Genomic DNA, 11,400 nt, shown 5'->3' with positions numbered 1-11,400 from the left:
TAACAATGAAATGAGCCACAAACTTCTTAGTGTCCTTTATCTTAGCATTGGGGGAAATTTTCCTTTGTGTACCTTTAAGGCCCAGGGGTCAGATAATATGGGGAAGTGACCTATTTGCACCGTGTGGAGTGCTCTTGTTTGTGGGAGAGTTTACTTCAACCTACTACATGCCTCCAATTATGAGCAAAGTACAATTCCTCGGGACAATTATGAGAAATAACATTTGCCTTTAGGTGACAATATCAGCCTTTGTGGACAGAATAGATTCAAGCTTTGTACACCTTCTACTGTGAAAAGTGGTTTCCAATGTCAATAATAGCGGCAATAGCCCCATTGCATATTTTCAGAAGCCTCTCTGGAAAGTTTTGCATTTTCTGTGATATCACAAAGGACCCCTTCTGTTTACAGTTGCTTAGAACTAAGAAGATAGATATTTACCCAAGTTTTCTTGGCTTCCTCTTGCTCCCTTGATATTCTAGAGTTCCCTGTGGAGAGGGCCAAGAACACACAGTCAAAGCAAAGCAGCAAGTCGTTAATTTTTAATTCAAAGTGATTTTGTGTTGAATGCAAGCAGATGCTGATAATATCAGAAGTCACAGCATAATTTTTTTGATCAAAGGGCTCAAGTGAGCCTGATGAAGCATGCATCTTGCTCGTCTTTGATAAACCACATCAATTATTCACCGTGAAGGCAGACATCCTGACATGAAAGCAACAGATAAAGAGCCTAAGCACATGTTCAAGACGAGAGTATGAGAGTGGGGGTGGGGCTGGAGGGGCTGGAACAGGTATTAATAACAGAATTATTAACTGGAAACAAAGCCAGTGAAACAGCTTTATGGCCACTTTGAACTCACATTTAACTGGTTATAGTACATGGTGTCCTCAGGGCTACTCAACATTTTGGGCTGCTGACATCTTCTGTGAGGTGTTCGCCGCTTCTGTGCAAGACCATTTTCTGAATCTGCAACAAGATAGCAAAAGTTTACTGTAAATCATCTGAGGTCTTGAGAAAAGTAAGTGAAAAACTGCTCTTCATATAAATGCACTTAGTGGAAATTACGTCCCGTTTTAATGGGCATGTTAGAGCTTTGCAAATATTAGAAATATCATCCTGAAAAACCAAACACATAGGGATTGCTAAGTGTAAACAAGGGCTACTGCCTGTAATTTTGCCTTCATCTTTCTTATCTGAATCAGCAGTCAAGAGTGACAGCAAGCAAACTGGTTTGTCCATGCTGATGAAGTAGAGGTTGGTGGTCAGCCTTTGTAGCGTAGAGACCGCCCTCTTAGTGAGATAACTCAGTTAGGACAATAAAGGCAATCTGGGATAGTTGGCACCACATCCCACAGCGAGAGTTCAAAAACATCTGGAGCACACACACTGTTGGGTAGCTGAGAAGCAAACCTTTTGGTGGGATACATTTTGGAGGGAAAATGGCTTGAGCTAGTATACATTGAAATGCTTTGAACAATGCCATTGATCCATGCAATCTCTGGAGGAAGTGTAAAGGAGAAGGGGAAAGGATGATTGCAGGGTTTCATGGAGCAGCCTCTTCATGTTAGTCCTGATTTCAGAACTCTGGACCAAGAGTACACTGGAGATTAAGAAACCACGTGTCCAACGAAGTCATGATTTATTTCCCTTCCAAGCAGATAATTTTCATGGAATCTGCTGTCCTTTTGGTACTACATCTGAATCATGATTCAGTAATTCTAACTTCTTGCCAACACACACACACACACACACACACACACACACTTATACATATACAAAGCTGCCATAGAACATTGTTCATGAATGTCACTGTTTATGAATGTCATAGTCTAGAGAAGAGATACCACTTTCCTGGACCAAGTATACATCATAAAGTAATTATTTAAAAAAAGAGTTGGAAATTTGTACTTGGAATCAGTTTCACTTCACTAGAGATTCCTACTATTTAAGAAAATTCTGGGGAAATTTTCTAAGTGAAGAATGACTCAGCAAGGACCATTATAAATAGCTAATTATCAGTTTCCTAAGTATGAAGTTTTGCATCTTTACTTTTCTTGAATTGGAACATATTTACATTTAAACAAGACTATTAGAACCATATAGGACTTTAGGAACTGTCCATTCTAAATACTCATTTTTTCAGAAAAGGAGACGTAGGCCCACAAATGTTGAATGACTCACCCCAGATCAAGTGGCAGAGTGGAGGCCCACCCCTAGATCTTTTACCCCCTGTTCTAGCAGTTTTTTCTTTTTAAACTACAGCATGTCTTTCTTAACGAGAAACTTCTTTTAAAGTCAAAGGTCTAAGTAAAAATAAGCTCCATGAAAAAATATTAATTAGCATAGCAAAATGATGCTGCTTGCAGAGGGTTCCAGTAGCCTTAACAGACATCCCTGTCCACATCTTCAGGAACTCGGTGCAGAGCACAGGACTCCAGCCTCTTGTGCTGGCACCATCCTCAGAGCACAAGGAACCCAAAATTGAAATGGGTTCCTTCTGATAGTTCCAACATACCCACCTCCTGTTTACTTTGCGAAGTTCATATTCTGTAATATGTTAGGTTGTGAGGCCCTTTTGTGTTATCTCTTCTGATTTATAGACTAATGAGCAGAAGACTCTAGAGTTAAGGTTGCTGGTGTGAACATGCACTGGAGATCTGACATCTACTCTCCCTTAGACTTTCTACTATTAGAGGAATTCCAACCTTGGCAACTCAAAAGACTGATCATAAATAGTTTTGGGGTTCAGCTGGAATTCAGCCGAGTTCAGCCAGACTTTATGGAGTATTTACAATTGATCAGAAGCTTTTATCTATATTCTCAACTGGGAACGCTTAACATAAGATGTGGTTCCTCAACTTTTGCTCTTGATGAACTTGCTGTTCCGTGGGTGGGTGTTCTTCTCTTGATTCTCAGAAGGATTTAGGTTATTGGATAGAGTTTTCTCAATTTTAAAATTTCTCCCATAAATTAAAAAAAACCCAAACAACTGTTGGTATCTGATGGCATTTATACTATGCTAGAATCCAGAGTAAGGTGATATCTGATTTAGCATCGAATTTTAATTTGCATTATTTTAACTTTAATATTTCCATATTTCATGATGTTTTGCAAAGAGTGCCACAACTTCCAGGTGCTTTGTCATTGGAACAAATCTGAGTATCATTAATATATCATCACTCATAAGCAACTAAATAAATAATTGCGAAATAAATCATTATTGAATAAATGCTGTTGGAACAATTTGATAGCAATATGCAAAAAAATATAACTTACATACAGACCTTATAACATTTATCCTATATGTGACATACTTTGCTAGATATTGTGGGGAACACAAAGAGAAATAAGACAAGGTCCCTGCCTTCAGTCTTGTAGTGGACACTGAGTCTTAAGGCCATAAGCCAGTGCTGCTGGACTCAAATTAGTTTTTAAAAAAATTCTAAATCTTTTACTTTTCTCAATATACTTCTTGATTCTTATAGGCTACAACAAATTCCAGATGAACTATATAGTTAAGCAGTTTAAACAGTCCCATAAAAACCTCAGAAGGAAATGAAAATAGACTATCTTAACTATGGAAGAAGATATTAGTGACAAGGATGGGTTCAATTATATCACAGTAAAATATTCTATACGATGGACAGTAACAAAACTAAGATGCTAACAAAACTAAATGCAACAGAAAGGTTAAAAATAAATTTAAAAAATACACACACAGAAGTCTACTATCCATAATGTGGAAAGGCTGAGGCAAGAGAGAGACGGAAAAATATTCATATATGTTGAAATACAATTATGAAATATTGAAAAATGTTCAGCTACCCTGACAAAGCTTCAATTAAAACAACTACTACTGCCTTTCTATTATTTAGGATAAATCAAAAGGTCAAAAGACAATGTGGGAGTGGCCCCAGGTACACAGATGAGTCCATAGGCTCTACCTCTCCTGAAGCACAACTTGACAATAAATAATAAAAGCTAAGCAACTTGTTCCAAGGAACACGTCTCAATGAAGTAAACCAAAAGAAAAAAAAAGACAATTTGTATGAAGATAGATATGATAACATTTCTGTAGTAGAAAAAAGCTAGAAAGATGATAAATATTTAATAATTGGAGAGATATTAACGCTGAGATATAAATATGATGTCATACCAGGAAGATACCAATAAGGATAAATATAGGTATAGCATTGATGGATGAAAATTCAAAATTCAGAAAAAGCAGCAAAATACAAAACAGCACACAGCACATTGATTAAATCTAAATATGTATGTGATGCGGGCTTGGCAAGCTGTGGAGTGGAAAGAAAGATTTCTTGGACTCTCAAGGTCTGGTAGTAGTGCTCCTTTTATTCAGAGAATAGCATGGGGACAGGGCCCTGGGCAGTGAAGGGCTGCAGGCATGGGGACAGGATCCACGGTCAGTGAAAAGCTGCAGCATGGGGACAGGACCCATGGGCAGCGAAGAGCTACAATGTGTTGAGGGCAGGGCTAAATTTATAAGGCATGGGTATGTGACTTATTTCTACTAGACAAAGGAAAGATGATGTAAAAAGTCATTAAAATGGTATCAGTGTAGGTGGGGTTTGGTTATTGTGTGGTTGTCTAACTTTAGATATGAATTGGGTCATATAGATCAGCATGTAGGCCAGGACGCCTTGGGCTTCTCTCCCTGGAGCAGCCCTGATCCACATCATACGTACAATGAGAAGTTTATCATGATTTTCTCCTAAAAATTTAAAAATAAAAAAATTCAATGAGGCATATAGGACAAAAATTATTTTTTCTTTCAATAGATGAAGAAACCATAGCTAAGACAGGCTAAATCTGTAAGCAGCAGAGTAGAAGCTTGAGCATCTATCTTTTGGCTTTTGAGCCAATCAATTTCCTCATAAGATGCAAAACAGTGGGGTTATCTGGCAATTACCTAGTTCATTTGACTAGTTTATGTAGATAAACTAGGCAATTTAAGTTTGAAGACATACATTAGAATATGAATTATTTACTTTGAAGACAGTGATGTTCATATTCTGAATGTGGCCGATTTCCTCTTCACATAAATGTTTGTAAGCCAAGCCAAAGTCTCCAGTTTGTAATACTCTGGGGGCTCCCTCCCTAGAGTGCTTTTAAAAAGTGTATTATGTCGTGAATACCAGTTTGCCTTTAACATAGGTGTCTTTCCTTTTCAAGAATCCCTGCACCTTTTCTTTTGGCCCCTGCACCTTTTGATTTCATATTTGAGATCTTGAACACATCCTTCTCTTCCAAGTTGTCACAGAGCTTTATAATAAACTGGAGATAAATCTGTCAGAAAACAGAAGAAATGTGGGGGAAGTCTCAGGAACACCAGGAAATGCACACACCTTACTCTCAAAGCCCAAATCACCACATGGTGTGACTACACGACTGGCTAAGCCCTTGGTGAGAGTCAAATAATTGACTTCAGTTGATGGCTTCAATACGTGACTTCAAACAATTGTTTTGGAAATTTAATATTTCAATTCTCTTTATTGAACATGCAGGTATATCCAAACTAGAGTTGCCAGATCAAATACAGGCCACCCAGTTAAATTTGAGTTTCAGATAAGCAACCAATACTTTTTTTTTTTTAAAGATTTTTTTATTTTTTTCCTTTTTCTCCCCAACGCCCCCCGGTACATAGTTGTGTATTCTTCGTTGTGGGTTCTTCTAGTTGTGGCATGTGGGACGCTGCCTCAGCGTGGTCTGATGAGCAGTGCCATGTCCGCGCCCAGGATTCGAACCAACGAAACACTGGGCCGCCTGCAGCGGAGCGCGCGAACTTAACCACTCGGCCACGGGGCCAGCCCCGCAACCAATACTTTTTTAGTTAAGTATATCTTGTGCAATATTCAGGTCATACTTATATTAAAAAGTGATTGGTTGTTTATCTGAAATTCAAATCTAGTCAGGTGTCCTTTTTTTTTTTTGCTAAATCTGGCAATCCTGATTCAAGTGCAATTTTACGTCACAAATGAAGCTTTTTGTTCTCTCCCAGAGTCTCAGAGATGAAGAGGAAAATGACTTCCTCTATTCTATTTGAGTTGCTGAGTTATAGTTATTTTGGCCACAAGTGCTCTTTCCTAATACTGTATCCTAAAACCTAGTGTTTCACTTTTCATCACCCCCTACAGATGTCTCAGTTCTGGTAAATCTAGCAGGATTGCAGTTAAGGAAGGACAACCAGGAGGGAGGGCAGGATGGGGCATACAGCCTAAATATTCCCCAGTCTGGTGGGACGATATGGATTCTAGACCCCTGAGGAATGGATAGGCAGTGAGCAGGGTTCCTGGGAGTGAGCACACTGGGAGAGCCAGAGTCCTTTGCACCTTCCCTGTGGGCCTTGGCAGGCATGGATACTTTCTGAGCAGTATGGCTGCTGATCTGATTTTCATTTTGTGGGTGAAGTATTCCTAGAGTCACTTGCCAAGTAAAACATCCCTTTGAAGCAAAGAGAGTGTTCAGTGTTCTAGATTTACAGATGGCAAATCCCATATCGGGTTACGAGATACAGCCCTGGGGCATTTAAATAGAATTAGAGTTATGCAATTAAGTTACAGAGCTCCGTCAACTCTGTGCATAAGGAAAGGTACATCATCTCTCTGACCAAAGTTCTCAGGGCATTTGGAGGTGACAGTAGCCCAGCTATCAGCTGGACAATCTTTTTTCTCAATGAGGAGAGGTCAATGGTTGACCATGCTGCATTGTACTCCAGTTGACACTTAGGTGAAATAGCTTCTAGCGAGATGACTTGTCTTTTCTGGCTCTGTGCTTCTTCCTCTTACCATTTCATCTTTATGTAACAAATCTTTTTTTGCAAATTATCTTTTTCTTTATTTCCTCTCATTTTGGGAAGGACAAATAAACCCAAAGAGATAACAGAGGCATAGGAGATTAAGAGATCACACAGCAAGTTAGAGGCAAAGTCCAACTGAGAATTCAGGTTTCCCAATGTCTTACCAAGGGTCATTTTCTTTATACTGCACCAGTTGCTCAGCTTTTAAAATACCAATGACAAGATCAGGACCTAAACACTGATATTTAAAAAAATAAAATCTCCTTAGATGGTTCTAATACGCAGCCAGGGTTCAGAGCCACTGTAGTAGACCATATGAAATCTTTCTTTCCCAATAAGAATCACATTGGCAGAAAGTCTGCAACAACCTGCACTACCTTAAAAATGCAGTCTATGGAAAAATCTTCCCAATGTGCTGTAAACCACCTGCTCCTGATGTGCCCTGAGGCATGGGCTATTTCAGGGATGCTCAGAGCCTTGACATGGAGTAGGAGGGGAGAAATTAAGCCCTGGGAGTTCAGATTTTCAAGTTTAAGTCATGACATGAAAGATGATAAACCTCTGTGGTTCAGCCTTTTGCTTTTATATCTAAGGGGACTGAAGCCCAGGGAGCTTAGGCCCCTCTGCCTAGCCTGGGCTCCCCTCAGAGCTCAGGCTAGAACTTAGGTCTTTTGATTCAAAATCCCAAGGCCTGGGCCATGGCCTCTATTATGATGCTTGTTTTTTCACTGAGATGCTCTTATAAGTTTTCACCTCACCACATCTAACTTCAGGTGGGACCTAAGGAATTCAATGGGCTTTTGTAAAACACACACACACACACTCACACACACAACCAGAGAGAGAGATTTTCTCCTGGGGTGCATGTAATTCAGATTTTCCTTTCTAAGATGAAAGGAAAGCTACAAATTTTCCCAGTTGCCATGTTATGTCATGAACAATCTTCTTCAAAATTGAAAATTGCTACAAAGAAAACATCCCTGAGTTAAATTACTGCCTGTGGAAGATGGTAGAGTTATAAAGTATCTTTGTGGAATTTTCTCCATATTAGTTAGGGAAGCAGTAATAACTTCCCCTGAAACTATCTCATAGCTCAGGGCTTGGCACACACTCAGAAAAGAAAGAAAGAAAGAATGAATGAATGGCGACTATTCACTATTCTTATTAAGATCTGTCGCATCTATGTGGCCCACTCTTTGGTTCTGACTGTCAATTGGGATATTATTGTCAAGGTCTTTCCTATTCCGGGATATCTCTGGGGAACCTTAGTCTATCAAGGAGGGAGATGAAATCAGTCCCTTAAAAACAAGGCTGATTAGTTTTTCTAAAATATCCTTTCAATATTTTTCTAGGAATATGTATTTACTTTTTTTAAACAAAAAAAAATAAAATTCAGTCATTCATGGAATTTTTTTTCTTTTAAAGATTTTATTTTTTTCCTTTTTCTCCCCAAAGCCCCCCCCATACATGGTTGTATATTCTCTTCATTGTGGGTCCTTCTAGTTGTGGCATGTGGGATGCTGCCTCCGCGTGGTTTGATGAGCGGTGCCATGTCCACACCCAGGATTCGAACCAACAAAACACTGGGCCGCCTGCAGCGGAGCGCGAGAACTTAACCACCTGGTCACGGGGCCAGCCCCCATTCATGGAACTTTTTACCGTTTTTCTCCACATTTAACAATAAAGTCATAAATATTTTTCCGTGCTATTAACCTACTTTAAAAATAGCATCATTCTCTTAGAGCTACACTTTTTAAAGAAATAAATGAACATGATTTTCAAACAAGCTAAACAGTGAAAAGTCTATCTTTATTCCTACTCCTGATCCCATTCCCATAATAGTAAATGGTGGAACAAGTCTCTTATCTGTCTTCCAGATTAGTCTAAATGGCATCATTTCTAATAGTTGTATGGTATTTCATTTTACAGATGAACCATGATTAACTTATATAATTTCTTATTTGGGGCATGGAAGTTGTTTCCAATGCTTTTCCATAATAAGTAATGGTTTGAGAAACATACTCATAGTTCGGTCTTTGATAATCCACATTATTTTCTTAGGACAAATTTCTAGAAGTGGAAGTTTTGGCCAAAGAGTATACATATTTTAAAAACATATGATTTGTATTTCCAATTGCCTTCCAGAAAGTGCATAGCAAAACATACTTCTACCACCTGTACCCGAGATTACCCATTTCTAAAGGCCTTCACTAGTGGGGACAACATCTTTAAGGATGTTGTCTGACAATTCAGAGGGTGAAAAAGTGACTTATCTTTTGTGTTTTGATTTGCATTTCATTGAGTACTTGGAGGGTGACCGTCTGCCCTCCTCTCCTCCCCATGTTTATCAGACATTTGTGTTTTAGGATTCCTCTTGAGCTGGAAGCAGCAACAAAGTTCATAGGTCCCAGCTGGACCTAAAACGGATGGAACAAGTTGTCGCCCATCCAGTGCGATGGGATGGTAGAAGAGAAGTCTCATTGGCTAACAGGTGTGTAGATGCCTATTTTTAAAATTAGTATGTTGTAGGAAAGTGTTTCTCAAACTTCTGTCATTCGTCTACCACTTAAACTTTTTTGCTACATTCAAGACACCTGTACTATTCCTTATTTAATATTTTTTAAATCAACTAATTTCTTTTTTTACTTAAATACATTTCTTTAAAAATGAAACTTTACTCACTATAGTAAATGCAAAACCAGTGTCATTGGCCATAAATAGAAGTAAATCATAAAGTAAACACAGTGAAAACAAAACAATATTATGACATCTGAGCTAGATTCTGTTTCCCACAGTATCTTAAAAGGCTTCTTAAAAGGTTTGTTAAAAAGAGAGGTGAGTAGATGTGAGAGGAATTTAAGACAAACTAATACACTATGACTTCCTCCTTAATCTGAAGAATTTAAACTGAGAATTAAAAAGGAGTAACTTTCATTTACACAATTCAGTGTTATTAAGGTCACATCCACACACCAGCTAAAATCACCTTGCAGACCACTAGAGGCTCACATCCCATCCTTGAGAAATATAAATGTTATGGAGGAAATAAAAGCAGTGGAAGGCCAGACCCATAGCCTAGTGGTTAAGTTCAGCAGGCTGCGCTTTGAGGGCCCAAGTTCTTGGGTTTGGATTCTGGGTACAGACCTACACCAATAATCAGCCATACTGTGGTGGCAGCCCATATACGAAAAACAGAGGAAGACTGGCACAGATGTTAGCTCAGGATGAATCTTCCTCAGCAGAAAAGTGGAGGATTGGCAACAGATGTTAGCTCAGGGCCCGTCTTCCTCAGCAAAAAAAAAAAAAAAAAAAAAAAAAAAACCAGAGTCAGAAAAGCCTGAGTACGAATCCCATCTCTAGGACTTGTTAGAGGTCTGAACTTGGTGATTATGATCACCAAGTGAGGATGACAGATACTGTATGAAAAGAAAAAGTACAGCATCTGAGGCAGTGCAGGTGCTCCTAAGGGATTGTTGTAATTCTTGTTATCTGAGAGTGGCTCTCCACCCTGGTTCTATATTAGAATCACCCAAAGAACTTGTTAAAAATATAGATGGCCTTGGCCTAACCCTTGGAGATCCTAATTCAGTAAGTCAGGGGTAGGATTCTGGCATTGTTATTGTTTTAAAAAAGTCCCTCCCCCTTCCAGATGATTTTAATTTGTAGCCAGGGTTGGAAAAATCAGGGATTTAACCCTTTCCTAAGAGTTCAGGTTGATTTTGCAGATTAGCTAGCTGCCATCTTGAAAAGTTGGTATAGAGTCAGAGAAGTTTTGATGGGGCAGAAGGAATTCTGGGAAGGGGAAGCATCTCCAATTGGGCTCCCAGTGCTGTTAGGCATTTGCTTTGCACTGGAATCTGCATCAAACGGCCTGAACCCAAAGCAGACACTAACTTCCCTGGACAGTGGGGAAGTCCTTTCTCTTATTCCAAGAGAACAATTTTGCTGACCATGGAAACATTATCTCTGGTTTCCAGAGGTACGACACTGCTCAGTGCCCTTTTGGAAGTTTTGGTATGAATGAATGACAAAGCTGAAAACCCATGCTGACCTAGTGAGACTCTCTTTAAAGCTAAACACAAATGCAGGGCAAAAACTCTGGGTGTCAGGAGAGTTGGAACTAGTCAAAAATGTTTAAAAGGCGAAGCTTAGAATCAATTATGCCTATTCAGCAATGGGTTGCTGTTGAGTTTTCTTTTTGTTTTACTTTGCATAGTACTCAAATGTTTGCATCATGTCCCATCTCTCTGCTTTTAGGAGTTTTTTAACTGCTTATTCTGAGGCCTCACAATATTCCCTTCCACTCAGGTGTCTTCAGGTGGGGATGACTGACTTCATCTGTACCCTCCCCGACAATGGCTGCTCCCTAACTTTGGCCCTGTAAGGGCAGACAGGAATTAAGGCCAAAAGGACCACCCAAACTGTGCCCAGTGAGAAAACAGCATTAATTCAGCTTTTTCAAGAAGTCGACATGAAAAAAATCTAAGACCTGGATCTGATGCTTAGTGGACCCACAACGCCAGGCAGCAGGCTGGGAGATGTCATTTCTGGAGCTCCTAATGAGATGCAAATCACCTAGTGAACT

General features: G+C 39.3%; 1 protein-coding gene across 7 annotated transcripts in view; it reads right to left on the bottom strand.

The window, feature by feature from the left end:
* MYO3B (myosin IIIB) overlaps positions 1 to 11,400 on the bottom strand; it is a 414,167-nt gene that overhangs the window by 2,283 nt on the left and 400,484 nt on the right. For all 7 annotated transcript variants that reach the window (XM_044768737.2, XM_070508081.1, XM_070508082.1 and 4 more), the window contains 2 exons: positions 858 to 964; positions 439 to 485 (listed from right to left, as the gene is read on the bottom strand). In XM_044768737.2, the coding sequence (XP_044624672.1) occupies positions 439 to 485; positions 858 to 964 (154 nt within the window). The remainder of the gene's footprint in view (positions 1 to 438; positions 486 to 857; positions 965 to 11,400) is intronic.

Source organism: Equus asinus, chromosome 4 (assembly GCF_041296235.1).
Source record: "Equus asinus isolate D_3611 breed Donkey chromosome 4, EquAss-T2T_v2, whole genome shotgun sequence".
Lineage (NCBI taxonomy): Eukaryota > Metazoa > Chordata > Mammalia > Perissodactyla > Equidae > Equus > Equus asinus.
This window is presented reverse-complemented; position numbering and strand designations above follow the sequence as displayed.